We start from the raw sequence: 22,963 nt of genomic DNA, 5'->3' as shown, positions 1-22,963 counted from the left end.
TTTATTCTGTTTACTTCAGAGTCTAAGTGTGAACTTAAGCAAGATAACATTTATGACAATTAACCCCATAAACATTGTATTAGTTCCCTTTCTTTGGGCAGTGCAAGCCTAGAGAGTGTAAGCAAATTCCACTGTCTAGGGTTTTGGTTGTCAAATTCGAATACCTGGGTATCCCAAATATCCAAGAGTACATTGTTGTTGATACACAAATTGGATGCCATTTCTATATTTAATGATACAACATATTTTTGCCAGATTTCCCTTGGTAATTGAGATCAACAGGGCACAGGCAGTAGCAGTTGCTACCTATGCCTGTAAACTATGGGGCAACATAAATGTTGACTCATTGGAGGTGGCCGAAAACGATTTCATGAGATCCATTCTCAGACTACCACAAAGTACTTCAATTGTCCCAATAAGAATAAATCTCAATCTGAAGCCTACAGGAGCCCAGATCAAATTAAAGCGTATCCTTTACTGGCTCCGGCTAAAGTAAACAGAACAGCTGGAAACCTTCGGGATTTACCTCAGGGACATATTAAATTGTTAAGCGCTACTAGATTATCATGGTTAAACTGTATTAAAACATGTCTGACCGATCTAGGGTTTAGCAGCCTGTGGGATCACACTAGAACCATGACCCCTTTTTCATTCAAAATAGTCAACCACCGCTTTTGGGCATCTGAATGCGGTAAAATGCACCAACCTGGAAGGCAGAGCATATTGACATCTCAATTCTTGGAAACCAAACAAGAGCCCAAATTTGAAGTCTCTTTGGATTATATTAATCCCCCATTTAATTTTCTCGGTCCGTTTTCTTAAAGTTTAGATTAGGGGCACTGTCCACAGCTAGTTTTACTGGCACCTGGAGAGTGCCCCCACATAATTCCAAACAATGTCTTGACTACAATGATGCTATTGAAACAGAGGAATACCTTATATTCTTTTACCCAGCATAGATGAAGCAAAGGAAATGCTGGATACTCCCCCTCTGCAGAGTTTTGGGAGTCCGCCATTACAGAATTGCCCTAAGACTATGCAAATACGAAACTGGAATACATATAGCCTTTTCTGTTGCAAAGTACCTTCAATCAATCTGGTACATAAGGAAAATATTAGTCGCCCAGGCCCAACAAACTTAATCAATTTAGAGACGCAAAAGGATTGTGATTAGAAAATATTGCTTGTATAATGGCATGACTGTATTTTACCATCATTGTGAAAGCTTAACTTATGGATATATTGTCCTGTAATGATGCACTTTACCAATGATTAAGTCTCTACTAAAAATGGGGCGTGGCTTGGCTGCTGAGCGGAATGGCTGCCTAACTTCGCAGCTCTGCCGGCCGAGCACAAAATCTGTCATTTATCCGACCAACACACGCTGTGTCTCGGATCTACTTAAAGCCAGAGCTCGCCTATATACTCTGCTCTGACCTGTTGAAGTTATTGGGGGCAGAGCGCTGACGGCCGCGGCGCGGCGGCCGCGAGATTGCTGGAGCGGAGGTGCGGCCTACCTGCCAGAGTGAGACCGGGAACGCGAGTGGCAGGTGCCTCGAGGACAAAGTGAGCTGCGACCTGGCGGTGGAAAGTGCGGCGCTCATCTGACGGGTGAAGGGCGGTGCCGCAGGTGACCGCCCTAGGAGATAGGCTGCAGGAACACAGTGAGGAGGGCGAGGCTGCAACTGCGGAGCTGCCGATCGGCATAGCTGTGGGCTGCCGGGATAAGTACGCGAGTCTGCTGGCACCCGAGGTCTGCTGAGGGACAGCTGTGTGGACACATCTGTTAATGCGGGGGCTGATTTTTTGATTTCTTCAAGCACCTGGGCACGCGCTATGATTTAGTTGCACGTGGGGCTGATGTGAAGTGTGCATTGCTTGGCACTTTGTCGATTGGAGACACTGCTGCAGTCCGCCATTTTATGTTCTCGTGAGACCAGGTCACTTGAAACTTCATAAGGGGCTGGTGCGGCCGGAACAGTTGAGGAGGACTAAGTGAGGACGAGTAAAATCCCAGTCACTAAGGCGCTGTTGAGTCCACGAGGTGTCCGTATTGCTGAGTGCTGGGAGGCAGGGTGTGGCGGCTTAATTTTACAAACTGCAGGTGGAGAGCTAGCCTGCTGCTGCAAGGGTTGCCTCGAGCCCGCCGCACTCTTGCTTCCCATGCCATAAGATCCCTGCTAACACGATGCCCACGCTTTTGGCATCTACTGGTGGTGGGGTCTGTACCTTTGAGTGGCATTCAGGACCTGTGAAGCGAAGGTCAGAAGTGCACGGCATGACGCGTACACGGTCCTGTTGGTGTCCTGTGTCTCCATGGGATGATCTACGGCGGCTGTTTAGTATCAGATAGTGCGTGTGGAACTGCGCTGGCTAAACGCTAACACTACCACAGCAGTGGAGAGAAGCTTATGCAGGCAGTGCCTCCTATGAATGTGCAAGACGGTGGGTGCAAAGAGTTGCTGTCTGTTCACCTCCCCCCCCCCGCCTACATATAGTGTTGGGCCCTCAATTTGTCTGCGGTGGAGGTGCCTTTATGCTGCCAGAGAACTGCGCCCCAGTATTGCTTTCTGGGTTGCCTTGTCACCGTTAGTCATTCTAGCGTTGGGGAGGAAAATAACCTTCTCTGCTGGTGCGCACCAAGTGGAAACTGCTGACCTTGTAGGCGTGGACCCGCTCTGGGATATCTGCGCAGCGCCACTGTAGTGCTGCTAGCTTGTGAGACATTAGCGGTTCGCTGTGGGACCGGGCTGTTTGGGTGTGCAGTTGCTTGGGTGCAGTGATGGGGAAGCCAGAGACACGTCAGCTCAAAATAAATTTCGATAAGAAGACACCTAAGCCGCCTGAACCAGACAACGTGGATCGGGATGTGGCGGATGACGGCGCAAGTCAGCTGCCGGCTGCGGATAGCAGATCCATGTTTCAGGAACTAAAGACTAGCCTGCAGGGCATTGACTCCAAGATGGACACACTGGCTGCTCGCATGGACAGTATTACGCGACGGATGGATAAGCAGGAGGGCAGAGTTGGTGTGCTGTAAACACGTGTCACTGAGACAGAAGAAGGACAAACTGATCTCGAAAAAAAAGTGAGAGGGATGGATAAAGTGCTGGCTCTGATCCAGCAGAAGAATGAGGATTTAGAAGCGAGATCGAGACGTAATAACGTACGCATAACGGGAGTTGCTGAATCCACGGACATTCCAAATATGGAGCACTACATTGAGACAATGATGAAGGACCTGTTTGGTGATGGCTTGTCTCCGATGGTTCTGATCAAAAGAGCCCACAGATCCCTAGGACCCAGACCCAAGCCGGGCGCTCCACCCAGACCGATTTTAGCTAGAGTGCTGAATTATAGGGATCGGGACACGATACTAGGCCTTGCAAGAGAAAAAGACAAGATAGAGTATCGGGGTAACGACATAGCGCTGTATCCGGATTTCACCCTGCAGGTACAGGCTGCCCGTTGGGAGTTCATACCGGCAAAGAAGATTTTTCAGCAAACAGGAACGAAATATGCCTTGATATACCCAGCTACATTGCGTGTTCAGGGCCCTGGCAGGCCTACCTTCTCTGTTGATGCAAAGGCAGCACTGAACTATGCCAAGCAACTGGCCAAAGAACAGAGACAGCAGACGACACCGGAGGAGCAGGAGTCCGCTGCACGGCTAAGTGATATTGAATGATATGTGTATGTTTATGTCAAATAGAGATATAACTGTCTGCTGAAGGCGCGAATGTAACAGTTTTATTCACTTCAATGCGGTGGAGTATGTGTTGGGGTCCGCCTCTTGGTGATCCCTGTATGCTACTGAGCCTGGTTTTTACACTGTGATCATTTGCTTGCCTTGTAATGGGTGGTCCTGGAGATGTAGGTGTGGCGTTGGCTGCTCGGCCACCCTGTCACAAGTACAGGGAGGTATGGCGGCCACCCTGCGTACCCTCTGGGATGAATCCTGTTGTCCGGATTTTGTTTATGTTTTATGTTGGGGTATGGCGGTGGGGGGAGAGACAACACAACCTGATTGGGGGGGTTGATGTGGGTGGGTTGGGAGGGTACGTACAGGTGGGTAATTCTAGGGAACTGTTGGGGAGGGGGATGCTGTAATTCAGAAGATGACGCTTAGCATATATCTGTTCTGTTTGTGGATTCAACCGCCAATGATTTCTGATATAGAGCTGCATGGGCCACCTGATGTGCTGATCTGGATTACACGTACTCCATCAGGAGCTTATTTGGTTTGCCTTTCAGACTCAGAGGGTGTTTGTTCGCAGAAGTGAGAATATGTGCTGTGAGTTGTATTTCAGTTGGTGATTCCCTGTGAAGTCCTTCACATGTCTGTCTTGGAACGTGCGGGGCTGGAATGACCGCAGGAAAGCAAGGTTGGTGAATTCCTATTTGTTGCATAAGCAGGTGGATATTTGCCTTTTACAGGAAACACATTGGGCAAGTGCCAATACACATATTCTTAGACATAGTAGGTGGGGAGAAGTAGTGGAAGCGCCCTATTCAAATTATGCTAGGGGAGTGGCTATATTAATGCGTAGAGGCTTACAATGGAACACCCATACCAAGATAATTGACACGGAAGGTAGATTTATATTGTTAATGGGTACACTGTGTGACGTCCAGGTGGTGATAGTGAATGTTTACGGCCCGAACTTAGATTGTCCTTCCTTTTTCCAGAATGTTTGGCATACGGTTCAAATGTGTGGTAGTGCGGAGATATTGTGGGGCGGTGATTTTAACGTTGTTTTATCCCCTTCAGTTGATAGACAGGGAGTGCTCCGTGAACATCATCCTAAGGCAGCGGAGGTCTTAAGTGACATTATGATGGAAGCTGGTTTAATAGATTCATGGAGAGCCCTGCATCCGGGGACGTGGGTGGGTACATGTGTTACGGCACATAGAAATGCATGGTCGAGAATTGATTATTGGCTGTTGTCAAGGGACATGCATTCCCGGGTGGTAGAGGCAGATCATCTTCCGAGATCGCTCTCTGATCATGCACCAGTGAGAGTAAAGCTATCTATACCTCCATCATATGTACAGCCTTTGAGCTGGAGGTTCCCCTCGCGGGCGTTGCTTGACCAGGTATTTCGGGAAGAACTCCGCGAGAAATTAATAGAATATTTTGAAATTAATGAGGGGTCGGTTGACTCTCCAGGCACACTATGGGAAGCTTTCAAAGTTGTGACAAGAGGCAGCTGTATGGCTCTCAAGACAGGTGTGCTCAGGTCAATTAGGGACACTCTTGAGCGTTTGGAGAAGGAACTTGCGAGGTTGGAAAAAGTAATTGCTGAGCTCCCTTCATCCTCCGCACAGGCTGAGTTCCGGGCCACGCTTACGCAGTATCAGAAGGAGGCAGAGAGAGAGACTGCCTTTCTTCACAAATATGCCCAGGCTAGGCGGTATGGGGAAGGTGAACGTGGAGGGAAAATGCTAGCATCCCTACTACGCGCACCCAGAGGGGCGGACTACATCACTGAGTTACAAGATAAGGACGGAGGGACAGCTAGAACGCCTTTGGACATACTTAACACCATGACAGAATTTTACAGAGCACTTTACACATCTCAGATCACTCCCGGTGAGACGGATATAACGGACTATTTGGACACGATCGGCTTGGCATGGTTTAATGATGGGGCGAGACAGTATATTGCTCTCCCGATTACTCTGGAGGATGTTAGGGTAGTTATAGCGGCTAGGCCGGCTGAGAAGGCCCCATGCTCGGATGGGCTTACAGCAGCCTTTTATAAAGAATACATTGATATAGTTGCGCCCAGGCTGCATTGGGTGTATCTCGAAGCTATGGAAACGGGGATTCTGCCGCCCACGTTACGGGAGGCCATGATTATAACCCTCATGAAGCCAAATAAAGATCCGTCTTGCCCCGAGTCTTACCGCCCCCTCTCGTTAATTAACTTAGATGCAAAGATATATGCGAAACTATTGGCAGATAGACTGAAGCCTATGTTACCCCAAATTGCGTTGTCGGACCAGTCTGGATTTGTTCCGGGGTGGTCGACTTCTCACAATCTGAGAGTATTGTTCGGTCTATTGCACTACCTGGACCCCCGGGTGAGGGCGGCTGCGGCATTGTTGGATGCCACCAAGGCTTTCGACTCTCTGGAGTGGAGATTTTTATTTGCCTTATTCACGCGCATGGGATTTAGCACACTATTTATACAACAAATCAGGTTATTGTTCACTGCCCCTAAGGCAAGAGTGAAGGTCAATGGACAGATTCCGGGACCAATTAACATTACAAGAGGCACTAGGCAGGGGTGCCCTCTGTCGCCGCTTCTGTTTGCCATTGCTACGGAACCTCTGGCAGCCCGTTTAAGAAAGCATCACACACAACGTAGCATAGGCTTCACCTCGAGAGGTCTGCTTATCTCTATGTATGCAGATGATATGACCATTTATATGATTAACCCCGTCAAAAACGACCCCCTTATGAGAGAGTTTGTGCGGTATGGCGGCCTGACGGGCATCCAGATCAACTGGGCAAAATCAGTGATGCTGCCGTTGACTGATGATACTAAACAATGCGTAACTGAATTCCCTGTAAAGTGGTTGACGGACGAGGTCAAATATCTGGGCGTTTGGTTTAGCAGGTCCATACAAGAAATATGGCTTGCCAACTATGGCAAAGCAATGGACTGGCTGGAAGTCAAGACACAGAGGTGGAAAACGTTGCCGCTCTCCTTAACAGGTCGAATAGCTATAACAAAGATGGTCATTTTACCTTAATTCTTGTATCTATTTGTCAACATTCCACTTCCCCTTACCGGTCAATTTTTTTAATGTCTGAGGACTGCAATTTTGGAACTGGTCTGGGTGGGGAGGCAGCTGAGGGTGTCCTGGAATCTCTTGATGCTTTCGTTTAATCAGGGGGGACTTGCTGCTCCTGACTTCCAAATATACGCCTATAGCGCAGAAGGCTCAGTACTTACATTATTGGCATCACCCGATTCCATTCCAACCGCACGTGGATATTGAAATGGATGTGGCTGCACCTACCCTACTTAATGCAACTGTATATCACCCATATAAAAGATCCCCAACATATATTAACACGGTTGAGGCTGTGAGATGGGCGTGGTCGAAATTAGCTAATCGTGCAGGCATTGCGGAGCTCTTCGCACCATCGATGCCGCTAGGGGGGAACCCACTTTTGGGCCCATTAACAGATAGGGGTGTGACGGACAGAGCACATAAGCGAGGGCTAGACACCGCAGGCGACAGGTACCCGGATGACTCATTTTTATCGTTGCAGAAGATGTGTAAGCCTGATGACCCCACTGCTTCTGACCTATCATTGTACTATCAGTTGAGATCGGCATGTAAAGCTCGATACCCGGATTTTCCAGCGGCGCCGCCCACATTGCCTGCGCTTGAGGATCTATTATCTAAAGAATCACCCCGTAAGTTTATAACGCGTATTTATGGTGTTACTCAGGATACGGCACCGGTGATAATTAGTTCGTCAAAGGCAGACTGGGAGAAGGAGGCCAATATAGTTATCACTGATAAACAATGGTTGTTTTGCTGCTCACAGCTTGAAAATCTTTCACCTAACTACAGGTTGAGATTAATACATTTCAATTATCTGCATAGAACCTATTGTACGCCTAAACAGCTGTTCCGGATGGGACTTCAAACTGACGCTAAGTGTTGGAGATGTGGGGAACTAGAGGCCACTACTGGGTGGAAGTGCTGCGGCATATCGGGCACATTGTTGAACTTGAGTTACCAGTGGACCCTATGATGGCACTGCTGGGTTTCGTTATGGGCATACCTTGCAGCTCACACAAATTGGTAGCACTATTGCTGTTATTTGCCAAGAGACAGATTGCACTATACTGGAAGAGGGTGGCCCCGCTGACAGTTGCAGGTTGGATAAGCTCGGCTGTTTATTGCAAGGATCAATTAACTTCTTATTGGGAACTTATGCCACAAAGGTCCAGACCCGTTGATATCTGGGAACCCTTGGTGGGATGGTTGGGACGAGGGGGATCAGACCTGAGTGACCATTGAATGACTGGGAGGATGGATGTGTCTGTATGGGCTATGGATGTGGGAGTGGTGGGGTGAGCTATTGTGACAGGGACGAGTGTTATGTGGTTCAAGCACGGGATGTGTGAAGTAGGTATAAGGCGTACCGGTGGTGACCTGTCATTTCAGAGAGACAACCAAGCGCATTGGCAACAGGACAGGATATGCAGCGGGTTAGATATAGGGGGTGGGGTGTGGGTTTAGTTACACAAGTTACAAATTTCTAAGGATCTTTGGACACATTGTCAATCACACAGAGTAGATATTATGTATGACGTATTTGACATAATTTGCCGCCGGACAGTATAAGTTGTCGGCAGAACGGCTGTGTACCAACGTATTATACGTCTATTGCATTAAGTTGCTGCCTGCCTCTGGGTTGTTGGCCCAAGCAGTGTGAACTGTGCGAACATCAATAAAGATTGGGTTTTTTTCTCTACCAAAAATCAAATAGTATTTACATTTTTACCAGTCCTAGACTTTTACTCCATTCAATGTTTGTATTTAACTGAAGCCTGATCCTTTTGTTTTATTGTAAAATTGATGCAGAATGTATTGTTGTCTATCTACGAGTATTATATATGTAAATGTTTAACTGTCTATGGGTTGTATCTGAAATGACAATACATTTTGACTTTTGACTTTGACGGAGTGTCTAGTTCAGGTTGCATTTTTACCTCTATAATTAATCTGTAAAAAGAAATGTGCCTTTTATTGCTATTGAGGTACCAAAGTCTTCAATGGCAGAGTCAGGTGTGCAGTTTATGAAGTCACACGGCATCAGTCATACAAGATGTACTACAAAGCAGTATGTAACATGCGACTCATATGGTCCTTGGGTGCAGAAGAATAGGCACAAATGCAGGAGGCAAACACAACGGGACTCACACAATGATTTGTGGTAGGAGAAGTGTTGCAATGCAGCACAGTGGACCACAGTGTCATTGTATACCGCAGACGAAGTATAGCAATGAAGGTAACTGGCAAACTGTGCCTTACACTACCATCTGTTGGAGGAGAGGTTCTCCATGAGTGACTGCAGGACCAAACATGTTGGCTTTGGTCACAACTTAGGGGGGCAGCGCTGCTCTGATTGGGCAACTGTTTAATGTTCCCTTTTGTGGCAAGCACAGCATTTTTGACGTGCTGATCCATACCTCATGCCCCCATACTCTGAAGATTTTAAAATGGCTCCCAATGAGCATCTGTAAAACCATGATATACACTCTGGTCACAAGCAGACTGGACTATGGGAACACCTTTTACATCGGAATTGCATCTGCTTTCAAAAACATTCCAGACACTTCTGTTAGTCCTGGCTCCTTTTTGCACATATCCCATGCACACGGAAACCCACATCTGGTGGTCGAGCCTTCTACTACATAACTCCTAAAGCATGGAATGACCTGCCTGTGCAAAGAAGAGCCTCTTCCTCACTTCTTGAATTCGGCAAGAAGCTGAAAGTCTGGCCTTTTCAATTAGTCACACTCGGCTTTAGGTGTGCCCAGACTTACACCTGCCCAGTGCCAGAATACCCCCCTGGGTGACAGAGTGCTTTACAAATCTGCATAACATAAAATAACAAACACAGCAAGATTATGAACTTTAAACGTTGGCTCTACCTCCACAGGTGTGTAGTTGTCTCAAATCCAACAGTACACTCATATTTAAATCCAGCCCCAAACCTTTTTCTACTAATAAATTTACAACACATTTTTTTCAGCATGCATTTGCTCCGTGGCAACCAGTTTCATGGAAAAATGGCATTCTGAAATTGAGTCCCGTCTTTCAGATGACTATTCTCAATTTTGGCTAACAACAGGATAAGTGGTGAGGCAGGCAGTCCCTTTCACTGTAAGAGATGTTGAGTCAAAATAGGCATTGCCTTGTGGCTATTTCTTTCTGGAGATGATGCACTAGCAAGGTAACAGACAGGTTTGGCTCAGACCCAGTCAACAAAAAGATTCTTGTTTCCCTTCCTTCAAACAAGACAAATGTGCTTTACAAAGAATTCTAGTGGAAGGCCACATCTAACGAGCAGCTTGCAGTATAGGGGGGATTGCAAGGAAAGGAGAGACAGTAAACGGTAACTTCCACTAATTCCTGTAAACCACTTTACAGCCTAAGGGGCAACACACATGCAGGTGGGGCCCACATGTATCATATTATTCTCATATAAGCTTCACATACAACCAGGAGAACTGAGGGGGCCCAGTAGGCAGACAGCCCACACTGTTTCAGATAAAAAGAATTGTGCTCCAAAACTGTAATCAGCTGACACGTACCATTCTAAGTGTCATTCCCTCGTCATGAGAGGGGTATCCACCCATGTTAAAAGGAGTACTTCTTTGGATAGATCTCAATCGTCCCAAGAAAATGTGCCACTCTGTTGCTGAGCATCACGCTGTAATCATTTAAACCACTTGTCAGGAGACTCGTAACGCAGGTCTCCCACCCAAGAAAATGAAACGGGTGTGTCAGGATGATAAAAACAGGCTGTCACATGGATCCATTAAGTTAGGATTGTTAGGGTCATATTTGCAAAAAATGTCAGACCGCCGTGCTACGCCAAATTTGGCAATGCCTCACTCTGACATTTCTTAAGCGCAGGGATGCGCAGTAGTCACAGGAATATTGCGCAAACCTATGTTCCCCTAGCATGGAGCAAAAAAAAAGTTGCCTAGAGAAAACTCAGGCACTGTGCCACCATTTGGCAAGGGTGCCTGCACTGCAGGGGCAATTGTTTATGTGCAGGAAGAATGCCTTCCTGCACATAAACAACAGCACACATAGAAAGTGCAAAAAACACTAGGAGGAATTAATAATTTCCCCTAGTATTGCCATTCATAGGCCAGGTATTACCTGGTGTTAGTTTTTGGCGCTACCTCAGCCTTGCAAATCTGGGGCAGCATCAAAAAGCAATGGGTGTTGCGGTGGAATGCCCACTACAGCACCAACTGCACCCCCCGCCCTTGCCGCAGAGGACTGCCGCAGAAAGGGGCATATTTACAAGGTTTTGTTCAGCTGCATTAAGTGTCTTAGCACTACCTTGTAAATAAGAGAAATGGCGCTACGCCACAGGAGCATCAAAAAAGTAACGCTCCGGTGGTGATAGGAACTTGTAGATATGCCACTTAGTCTTTAAAAGTGAACAAAATACAGCAAATGTGTCCCTTACCCTTTTACATTCCTTCTCAACCCCCTTGGGATGGGAGGCAAAATTGAGGAAAGGGATACATGTGGATTGGATTCCTTTCTAAGTAATTTTTCCCTATAGTTTATTTCAGACCCTTGTTACTCTTATAGCTCTGAGCCGTATGAATTTTGAAACCCCGTAAATAGTTTTAGCTCGTATCAGTAATCAGAATATTGTATACCCAGAGTAAATTTGTTGACTCTGTTTCAAACAGGCTATTGAACAATAACAGCCGCGAGGAGTTTTGCAAAGATGCTTTGAAGAAGTTGGATAAAGCAACGTGTGTCCCATTTATTATACTTGAACTCTTGGCTGCCTTTTTGATTGAGGACCAGACATACTGCTGGACAAACAGGCTTCCTGGGCAAACACTACCTGCTCCATAATTTCCTAGTTTTGCTTCTTTTTAATGGGCCCTCATAACAGGCTCCTTGGGTGTCTCTCTTCCAGTGCTCACCTTTCTCACAGCAGTTTTTAGCATTTCTGTAGCGATCCTATTGGGCTTCCCAGCTAAATTTCCCATTTTGAGTGAATTCTATGCTGATGATGTGTACCTTTTCATCAAAATATTCCCCATGCTTGGGTCCTTTGCATGTACTCACTTGCTTTAAGCAGGGATGCGTTTGGATGAAAAATAGCTAACTGCAGCAAAAGTTTACCCGACTCAACATACCTTCTTTGGACTAATAGCGAGTTTTCAATTCAAAAGTGCTTTATTTCGAGTATTACTCATAAAAGCAGACAAACATACATATATTAAAAAAACAATTAAATTTACATAGTCAAATTAGACTTAAGCACACGATTAATATTTAAAAACCCAGTGCATAGTTAAAAATGTCGAAAGCAGGTTTGATATAAAAAAGTGCCAGAATGATAATCACGAATAAACAATTTATAAGAATATTCATGTCATAAAGTTTCAACCGATGATACGTTAAAATTAAATATATTACAATGAAAGATAAAATAGATACAAGTCTAGCAGTCACTGACCAACTAATCAATTTTTCCAGAGAATAAACAGAAGTCTAGCAGTCTCTGGATTTATGATGAATTATTACAGAGAATAGACATGTATCTAGCAGTTCCTGTAAACAACACAATAGATTGTTATCCTCTCATCATTCTCTGTCTTATAGTCCAAGCCCACCCCAGGTACTTTGCAGTAGCAATTATAATCCAGTTAGCAGATGTAGATCTTAAAATCCGCAATGCTACCATGCTGTTTTTTGTACCTAGGTTCCTGCACATTGGAGCCAACCAAGCTCGCCTAGGAGCAGAATACATTGAACAAGAGAACAAAAAATGACCAAGCGTCTCATTACCTACCCCACAGACAGGACAGATTGATACACCCCCTGCTTTCCATTTAGATGTTAAATTAGAGAGAGGTAGAGAGCCTACCCTCAGTTGGAAAAGCAGTTTCCTGTCCATGGGTTTTAATATGTAGTCCCAATACATTTCATAAATTGGGTACAACTTGGTCTCTAAGTAGCTAGTGGTCATAGACCCACTATTTAAACTAAGCATACTCTTATTGACAACATGTTCCCAGTAGATGCTTTTTATGGTGGACTTGGAAGGGAATGAGGCCCCAGCTGGATCAATCCAAAGAGCATTAAGTCCTAAATCGAACAAGGCAATCTTCAGTGATTTAAACCATTTAATTTTGTTGTAGCAGTCACTTGTGACAACATCTTTAAACCCATTCGCGTAGTGAGAGAGCTCTGGCGTGGTCCAAAGCCTACGCCAGTATAAAATCGGGCGTAGTTTGGCCTTATCAGAGATCGCTCTCCTACCTAATTCATATCTTAGTGGCAATTGCGGGCTGCTCTGAGGGACGCCTATCAAATTCCTATAAAATTTATTTTCTGAGGTTTGGAGCTCCTGGAGGTTTTCGTGCCCCCATAACTCCGCACCATACAAGGCAGACCCTATTGCTTTTGCCTCATAGATTATCAGTGGTGGTTTGATGGGCTTAGTGAGCGATTTCCTTTGCTCCTTGATAATTGTGCCAGCCAGTTGCTTGTGCCTTAATATAGCAATATTAAGATGTGACTGCCACCTATTATCGTTAGAAATATGGATCCCTAGGTAGGTGAAGGATTTTACAACCTCCAAGGTGCGACCACTCAGCGAAATTTTAGATTTAAAATTTCTGTGGGGATTGAAGGCCATAAGTTTTGTCTTGGACCCGTTTACCTCCAATCCGTGAGCTACACAGAAATCATCAAATATTGCCAATGCTTTTTGCAACCCAGCTGGTGTTTTTGATAAAATTAAGGTATCATCGGCGAACATTAAAATTGGAACTTTTTCACCTGCAAGAAAGGGAGCATCCACTGCCTGAGATTGCATAGAAGAAACCACACCATTAATAAAAAGGGTGAACAAAGTAGGCGCCATCGAGCAACCCTGCCTAACCCCACGCTCAACTGGAAATTCGGCGGTGTCATTACCATACCCGTCCCAGCGAATATTAGCATAATTGCCCTCGTGTAAACGCATGATTAAGGACAACAATTCCCCGGGGACCCCAAGGGTCACAAGAACTTCCCACAGTTTTGACCTTGGTACCAGGTCGAAGGCAGCCCGCAAGTCAACAAATGCTGCATACAGGCTGCCTCCACCTAGCACCACGGTCCTCCACTGAATCAGCTGGAAACGGAAGACTTGGTCCACAGTGCTGGTTGCCCTGCGAAAGCCGGCCTGAAAGGGGGATAAGATGTTATTATCCTCAACCCAATCAAGCAGCCTATTAATGATTACTCGCCCCACTATTTTTTGAACAGTGTCGATCAAGCTAATTGGGCGGTAATTACTAGGCAGAGCACGGTCACCTTTCTTGTATATCGGGATGATAACAGCACCCCTCCATGTTACAGGAATATCTGCACCTCTGGCAATATGATTAATTAACAGATGAATGTATTTAGACCATCTTGCAGTATCGTTTAAAAAAACGTCTGCTGGTACACCGTCAATGCCGGGGGCACGACCATGATGGACAGTTTTAAGTGCCATCGATATTTCGTGCTGCGTAAAGGTGTCAGCTTCTGTCATGGAAAAGAGTTGACATACGCTACCTGTAGACAGGTCACTTGAGGCATATTGTTCGCTAAAAAATTTTACCCAGGCATCCTGGGGGACGTTGTTTGTGGTGGCGTCTTCGATCCTGTCATGACCCCATTTGACTATGTGCCAGAATAACCTGGAATGATTTTGGTCACTGGCACTCTGTAACAAATTCCAGTGGGCTTCGTCCCAATCTTTTTTTGCTTTAGCTATGGAAGATTTATATTGTTTCCTAGCTGTCCTGGTGGCCTCCTTGTTTTTATTCTTAATCGCGGCACATAAGCGGGCCCTGGCCCCCTTGCAATCTTGGTTATACCATTTGGCTGGCCTATGATTCCCAGGCTTTTTATTAATAGCCGGTTTTAAGAAATGGCATTTTATTTCTTTGAAAAGGTCATTATGGACCTGAGTAACCGTATTTTGGGTAGGAGATTGCCCAACCTCTCCCTCAAGGGCCACTATAGCCTTATCAGTTGCCATATTTATTTTTTCTAAGACCAGCGGGTCAGTTCTAACACTGGTCCACCTCAGCCTACGCATATCATTTGTGGGTATAGTCAATGGCGGAAGTGGTTCAGCACAAGTACTTAAAACGACATCAGACATCCACCAATTATGAAGGACGCATAAAGGGTTATGATCGCTCTCTAACCTTTCCAAAACAACCATGTCAGTGACCTTTGGCCATAGGGGCATGCTACATATAACGTAGTCAATACGGCTCTTATTTCTTCCATTGTTGAATGTCATAGCTGGTACTCTGTCAGACTTTGTCCGACCGTTCAAGGCCCTTAACCCATGTTCGAGACACATAGCGTTTAGGCCGAGAATATCCTCAGTCCAGCGGGTTATTGGAACTGTATTGAGAGCGGGAATATCCCATAGCGTGTCTTCCTCCATGCCCAATTGTACATCGCCAATGTCTAGAGGTTCAAAAGTGCGATTTAGGTCGCCAGCTATTAGTATGTTATTCCCTGATGAGTGAGTTTCTAGTAGTTTGTACAAAGACAAAAGGACCTCAGATTTTCTTACATTACCTCCTCTAGCATATATATTATAAATATCTATGGAGGTAGATGGGTTACCCTTTAGTCGAATGAGCTGAATATCTTTTTGGTAAAGCTCAATGTTTCTCACATCAATCATAAGAGCCTGGCGCACCCATATAGTAAGTCCCCCCATCGGTCGCCCTTTTGGACCCTTGGTGGCCGGGAGGTAAAAATTCAAGTAACCGAGTGCGAATACAGGATCAACAACCCAGGTTTCTTGAAAAATGCAGACGTCATACTGGCTGACAAAACCGAACCATTCACCACAATCCATTTTAGAACAAAGCCCCGCGATGTTCCAAGACAATAAATTCCCGGTGGCATTTGCCATTGTAGAACAAATACAATGAACTGACCCTATTGGCATTAAATCAACATTACCAGTTTCATTAGTATTTACGATAGCTAAACCAGCTCTAGGTACAATAGTATCTGTCACATTTTGTAATAGTGTAGGACAACTCGACACCACTGTAGGGCTTGCAGCCGTGGGAACTTGCAACAAGGTAGTGGGAGTGGATGGTAGTCAATCACAAGCGTCTAGGTTGGAAAGAGCAGCAAATCTATTTTCCACTCCTAGACCCCACTCAGCAAGATCAGAGTTCTTGCTGCCCCTCTTGGTTACAACGTTCCATTTTGTTCTAAGAGTGCTGCAATTAGGGCCTCTACCTTTCCTGGGGTAGAAGAAATCTAAAGTCAATGGGACAATAGGGGTGAATCTTTTCTGAGGCGGGTGGAGATTGGGCAAGATATTTGGCAAGACCTCGGGGTCAGAGAAGTTAAGTACAACACAGTCCCCCTTAATTTTTTTTGCCCTATTCCCAATCCACTCGACCCTTCTTGCATTCACCAGTTCTTCCGCTAGTTGCTCCTTGCCCCAGGGTGTTATGGCCATGTTATTAGTTAGCCATGATAACGATTTGTTTAGTAATGATGCAGTTGATTCAACATCACCGGGAGCTAGTTTGGGTACGTTTGCAAGAACAAGAACTAATGGTGAGGCTTCCACGACGAGCTCTGATGATCCTTTCAAGGAATTAGGTTCCCCATGAGGTAAGGCAGATGGTACGTCTCCGGGAGGCCTATCAAATAAATTTGCCATTAAAGGCAACGGGGGATTTGGTGCAACAACAGGAGTCGGTCCATTGGAGTTGTTAGATTGAATTTCACTCATCAGAGGCTGGACACATGTTGTAATGACTTCTGGTAGTTTTCTCACTTCCCCCAGAGTTTTTCCCAATAGACCTTCCAGTTTGCTTACCTCAGCAGTTAATTTATCGATTTTACTAATCAGGGGTTTTACCATCCCTTTGATGTTTGTATCCATCAGACAGCAAAGTTTTTGTAATAGATCATCGGAAAGAGTCACATAAGTTTCCCCAGTCAAATCCTCCTCCTCATCATCTGTAGATTTCCTTGGTGGCGTCGCAGCTTTGTTTTTGGAAGATCTTAAGCCTCCTCGCTTTTGAATGGCTTTCCTTTTGCCCCCAGAAACCCTAGGTGCGGGGATGGGGGGAGCGGTAGAAATGATAGACTCGCTGTTTGCGGAAAGCGCTGTCAGTGCGTCAGTGTCACTATTTACTTCAATATTAGCTACAATGCCACTGGGCTGAATGCAATTTGAGTCCTGGAGGGAGGCGTGTGCCCCGCCCAGGAGGCTGTTATTTAGCAAAGCGAATGAATCCTCATTCTCAATATCTACCAGTGGTGATTGTATAGGTGATTCTAATCCCAGAGAAGTCCTTCTATCGGTATTGATTTTTGTCACAACTTGAACAAGATAGTTCTCCATTGTATTAGAGACTGTGGGTAACTTTTTTACAGGCATTTGACAGCAGGAATGCGCTTAAGGCAAAGTTATATAATACACACAAGTAATGAGGTTTATGATTACCTGGAGCTTGGCAGGCCTAATATGCCTTGTGCGATGAAGAAGAATAGAAACAAAAGGCAAAAGGCAAAATCCCTGGCCCAACCCAACCGTGGCCAACCTTGGACGGCCTCAGACAGCCCGCCCTTTGTCCGGGCTTCGTCCGGGCGTCCCGCGAAGCGGGTGTCTGAGGCGCTTTTGTGCGCCTCCTGGCGCCCTCGCGTCGTTGGAAAGCGCGCCGCCGCGTAGGCTGCCGGGAGTTGAAGTCCCGGAGCGGCGGCGCGTGTGGTCTGATTGCAAATGACTCTCGGCGGTGGCGGCTTGTTTCCAGGTGCCTGCGTAACCCCAGAGGAAAGCTCCTGGCTGTAGCGGCGTTGCGGCGTCAAGCAGGTAGGTTGGATGTGTCTCCCCCGCTCCGCCGGTGTCTGAGGCGCTTTTGTGCGCCTCCTGGCGCCCTCGCGTCGTTGGAAAGCGCGCCGCCGCGTAGGCTGCCGGGAGTTGAAGTCCCGGAGCGGCGGCGCGTGTGGTCTGATTGCAAATGACTCTCGGCGGTGGCGGCTTGTTTCCAGGTGCCTGCGTGACCCCAGAGGAAAGCTCCTGGCTGTAGCGGCGTTGCGGCGTCAAGCAGGTAGGTTGGATGTGTCTCGAGTTTTACTTTCCAGCCTCTTCAGACTCCTCTGCCCTTTCCTGTCTCTCTCGAAGATATTCCTAGGGTGATCATTCTGGGAGTTCTATTTAACCATAATATGCCTATTAAGTATCTACGCCCAAGGAGGGGCTGTAGTTCAAAGGCGGTGCACCCACTGGACACACAAAGTCCATAACAACCTTTCTTTACCTGAAAAGTCAAGCCTTGGTGATAGGGGCATACATCATTTTTTGAATCAATCAATTACTGCAACTCATTCTGTTTCTGCCTCCAAGTTACACTTATCTAGCACCTACAATGGGTGCAGCAGGTCATAGTTTGATGGTCACTTAGTTCAGAACAATAACCCATGCATCACAATCCAGAAGGGGGTCTTCACTGGCTTCCTCCTGGACGTCGCCAGGATTACCTTTAAACTAACCCTACTGGCTGTGCAATGTTTCTATAATTATATCCCCTCTCTCTTTCCGAGATATATTTCTTCCTAAGCCCTGTGCTGCTCTACTGTTTACCTTGTGTCAGTTCCCAGGTTTGGCGGAACCCCGGCTGGTGGACAATCCTTTCCTGTGATTACAGCCAGGCCTGGAATGCCCTTCCACACTCCGTCCTCCCTGAGCCACAATGTCTTAAATTCCGCAGATTTTTAAGAACACATCTGTTTCACTAGTCTTTGTTCTGATACCTTCCCCTCTTAGATTATTAGCGCCAGGACACCTTCGGGTGATCACACGCTTTACAAATCGGATAACACAACACAACATAACATGCATTAGCCTTGCATCATCTGCCAGCTCAGGGCTAGAGATTCTCTGTTCACAGGTACTAAGTAGCAGCCATCTGACTCTTCAGGTCATCCCTTCCTTTAACCATCCATTCAAGAAGACTGATGAACTTTTTCCTCATTTAATTAAATGAACTCACTCCTACAGTTTCAGAAAGATATATTTTTTGGGGGGGAAATCTATTGTGGGAACTCTCTTTTCTGATTCCTTCGTTCCCATCGATACCACGCACTTAAAAACAGTGCTCTTCAAATGTTCTAAAGAATTGCCTGGTCTCCCTAAAGTGTGAAAGCATCATCCACAGTGTGATCCGAAACAGGGGTGCGCCTTGCCCCTTGCCGATCCCCCCCCTACCCCCTCCGCCCCTTTGAAACCTACTCCTAGCCCCAGGTCATAAGTGACAAACGATGCTTCTGACATAGAGTGCCTCACTGACATTCTACTTTTTACCTAACAGCCCATCACTCCTTTTAGAATGGTGCTCCTCTTGAACAGTGCTTGGTTCCCCTCTAAGGTCAATTCATGCCCCCAGGGGGTGCCGCCCCTCCCTCCTCCGGTATAAACACTTCTGCCTGACTGCCTTAGAGGAACACATGGGGACTCATCCACTCACCTAATGTCGCGCGCTAGAAACATTCAATCTAGCCCTAGGAAGCAGCGACAGCATTCCTTCTGGACATCATGAAATACATGCATACATGTTTCTCTGCATTTTTTTGGTCTTGTTTTTCATAACACTTACAGGGAACAGCATTTTGAGCCTGATGAGGAACAGGAGCAACTCATGCAATTCTTCGTTCTAGTTGTTGAACCGAATGGACGCAACTTGCCTTCTATGAAGCAGCCTAGAAAACAAAGCAGGAATCAATATTCAGTCAATTCTGCCATCCAGTTAGCGAATAGCCGGTCCTCTGATTTTGTCTGCTATGGTGCACTAGCATTCATACACATTTGGATTGTTGTATGCTTTTAATGGCATTCTGTTCTTTTCTTGCATGCATGTGTTTTCGCGACATTTGGAAATAATTATTTATATGGAACAACATTCATAAACCAAATCTGCTTCCACTGTACATTTCAAGCAGCTGTTGCTAATGTGCACCTCAGTGAGACAAAGAAAAGAAATAGAACATTTGGAAGAATGCAGATACATCTCAGCAACTGGAGATAGTGGATTCTCTGTGCAAAATGTACATTACACTGAAGTAATCTTGTGTATATCAGTAAATTTGCATTACTCTTGCTACACAACAAAATCCTGAGATAATGCTATTACGCCACATCATGTAATTACGAGATGCTACTAGCAACAAGCATTGGCATAGCCAATAGGTCTCGCCTTTGGGACCTTATAAGTGTTTAGTTATCCAGCACAATATCCTTGGTGCAACAACATCAAGAGTTGCATGGCTAAACACTTATAAGGTCCCGAATGCCAAAGCTTGTTTAAATGGGGCATCGAAACGGGTCTCTATCAGGCTCTGTTTTGTGCCCTGGCACAGGCGGGCTGCAGTGACAGCAGGCACATCGATATGCGCTGCTCACACTGCTCAGTTCTCACTAGTCGAGAAGTTACAGCATGATGTCATGCCAGGCGATCGTTATAGGGGAAGGGAAATCCTTTAAGGAGAGTAATTTTCTCTCAGGATTACCCTTCTTTATTAAACTCAGTAGCAGCAACATCGTCGTGGTGTCACCAGGGCTTTCAGTGGAAGCTTTAATATTACATACAAGCCATAGCTGCTGCTTATATATCTTATGCAACTAACAACCATTGACAATCCAATGGCCTTGACGTGTTGTAGGTATGATGTTACTTGTTGTATCATATATCTGGATGCAATGACAGAAACAGCGAAATACAAGTCGGGCGGCACACTATGCTAAGCATAGATTTTTAGCCTATGTGTTTTAAGCCACGCCCTTAATTATATGGCCATGCCCCTTTGAGAGACCCCCCAGTTTTTTCATCCCACTTAAAGCCCTGGGTGGGGTAAGTGATCAAATGACATAGAAGACGCGGAACGTACTGTTTCTCAATAATCACGTTAAACAAGTTGGAAGAGCACAGGGGCCCTTGCAGGTCCATGTTTGGAATTTGATCTGTGGAGGGAGCAGTGGTCCTTTCTGGTTCGGAAATGCATAGTTAAGAGAAAGGGACAAAGTCCCTGCACAACAATAGTCTTACAGAGGGCTCCCAATAGCCCTCAAGCTTGTTCTCTACCAGGGGAGGCCGGTAGCCCCTTTCCAAGGTCACGTGATACAGGCTTTTCCTTCCTGCACCGTTGGGAAATCATGAGCCGGTGATTTAAGAGAATAGAATCAATGAGTTTATTTTACCTTTTAACTTTCACTGGAGCAGAGGAAATTTAAAACGGATAACTTTAAAAAACAAGCTCTGGTACATGCGTCCATTGCCCAAGCTACATTCTATAGTATTGTTTAATTGCAGCACATGACGGCTCACTTGAAATTAAAGTCTGTGATGATGAATTAAACTAAAATTAGGGGCACAGCTGTTCCCACACCGGTCGCCCCCCCATTATAATCCCATCACGGCAGCACCACCACCAAAGATGGAAAAAACAAACATGGTGCGCTCTCCCACCGTGTCCTTAAACATAGCCTCCGATCAGTGTCACTGAGAAGCATTAATTAAATGCAATGTATTCCCCTTTTCGGTGTCTGATCAGGTGCAGAGGAATGCCGGCAAATCAGATGGTGTTAATTGGGGCCAGCCAGTGAGTGCTCATGCAGGGGGCACCAAGAAATTGGTTTGTCAAGAAATGTGAGGGATTATACATTTTAATATTTCTCATTGCAATAAATGATTGAAAGTTGAGCATGTACTAACATAAGAAAAAGCTTCACCCTCACCGTAAAAATCTCAGCAGTTAAGGGAGCACTAATATACAGCAATTTAACAAGGTAACATATGAATTCTGACCAAAACTTCAACAGTCTATTGTCCGAGAATGGATTTATTGTGCATAGTAAGTCTTCAGATGGAGACGGGAGACACGTTATGGAAAGCTTTGCAAGCGGAGTGCAAAGAAAATTATGGGTTCTATTTGTTATTTGTTTATGTATTAAAATTTCAGATTCAACAGCCAGGCATATGCTACTAGATTAACGTGTCAGTCCGAAGAGGAATGAGTCAAAAAAGAGAATAGTAGAGAACCACATAACAAAATAAGCAGGCGGTCTCTTAAAATAGACACTATATAGCATGACGTGTAATGAAGAATAATGGACCCACAGAGCAACCTAATATGTATTTGCCACAACAGATGTATTAATTGCTCAGTATACACCGATAGTGCTGTTCAATGGACTGCGTGTTGCATGAATCACGATGAGGCATTCCTTTACAAATGTCGAGAATAAAGCGTGCCGAGTTACCACTGCGCAAACAAGCACTACGTCTAATGCACAGTAACGGTCCTAGCACTGTGTGTAGTGCACAATACCCTTCCAAGCACTGTGTGCGTGGTGCACAGTACCCATCTTAGCAATGCACACAGAGGACTTTTCCCATCCAAGCACGATGTACAGTACACATCCAAGCACAGTACCCATGCTAACACTATGTGCAGTGCACAGAACCCATGCTAGCAGGATTTGCAGTGGGCCGTAGCCATCCTAGCACTATGTCCAGTGCACAGTACCCATGTGTGCACTGCATAGTATGTATCCATTGAGCTCTGTATACAGTGCACAGTACTCATGCTGGCTACGTGTGCACTGTACAGTACCCATCCTAGCACTGTGTGCGGTGCATAGTACTAATCATAGAAGTGTGAGTGGTGCACTGCCCATCAGTGTGCACAGTGCACTGTAGCCATGCTAGTTCTGTGTGCAGTCAGTGCACAGTACAGTAGCTATGCTAACTTCATGTGGATTGTGTAGCGGTCTAGTGTTTCTGCCCTCGGCCAGATTGCAGGAAGCACCCACATACTATGTAGCACTCTCTGGCCAGGCGTGGCCAGAGAGCTTAAATAAATGGGCCGAGGTCGCTCGTGGCTTCGGGTCCCAAGTAGCACAGCACTGGCGTGGTTGTACATTCTTTGCTCCCCGCATAATAACACCTCTCTAATTGCAGCTTGCCCCCTCGAGATCTGGCCCCCAACACTGGCGACGAGGGTGGGATCATCCTAAATCCCCACCACACGGAGAGATAAGTGCCGCCGAGGGAAGCACAGAAGCCGCAGGGTATCACGGAGAGGACTCAAGCCGCGCGCATCCCCGCGTGTGTGCCCCCCCCCCTGGAGT

At 45.9% G+C, this 22,963-nt stretch overlaps 1 protein-coding gene across 1 annotated transcript in view; it reads right to left on the bottom strand.

Annotated features, from left to right (window-relative positions):
- The window catches only part of LOC144754849 (beta-microseminoprotein-like), a 124,609-nt gene that overhangs the window by 38,929 nt on the left and 62,717 nt on the right, over positions 1-22,963 (bottom strand). Inside the window, exon 3 of the mRNA XM_078643104.1 lies at positions 19,434-19,536. Within this exon, the coding sequence (XP_078499230.1) occupies positions 19,434-19,536 (103 nt within the window). The remainder of the gene's footprint in view (positions 1-19,433; positions 19,537-22,963) is intronic.

This window comes from Lissotriton helveticus, chromosome 5_1, assembly GCF_964261635.1.
Source record: "Lissotriton helveticus chromosome 5_1, aLisHel1.1, whole genome shotgun sequence".
NCBI lineage: Eukaryota > Metazoa > Chordata > Amphibia > Caudata > Salamandridae > Lissotriton > Lissotriton helveticus.
Note: the sequence above shows the minus strand (reverse complement) of the source record. Positions and strands in the feature narration are given on the sequence as shown.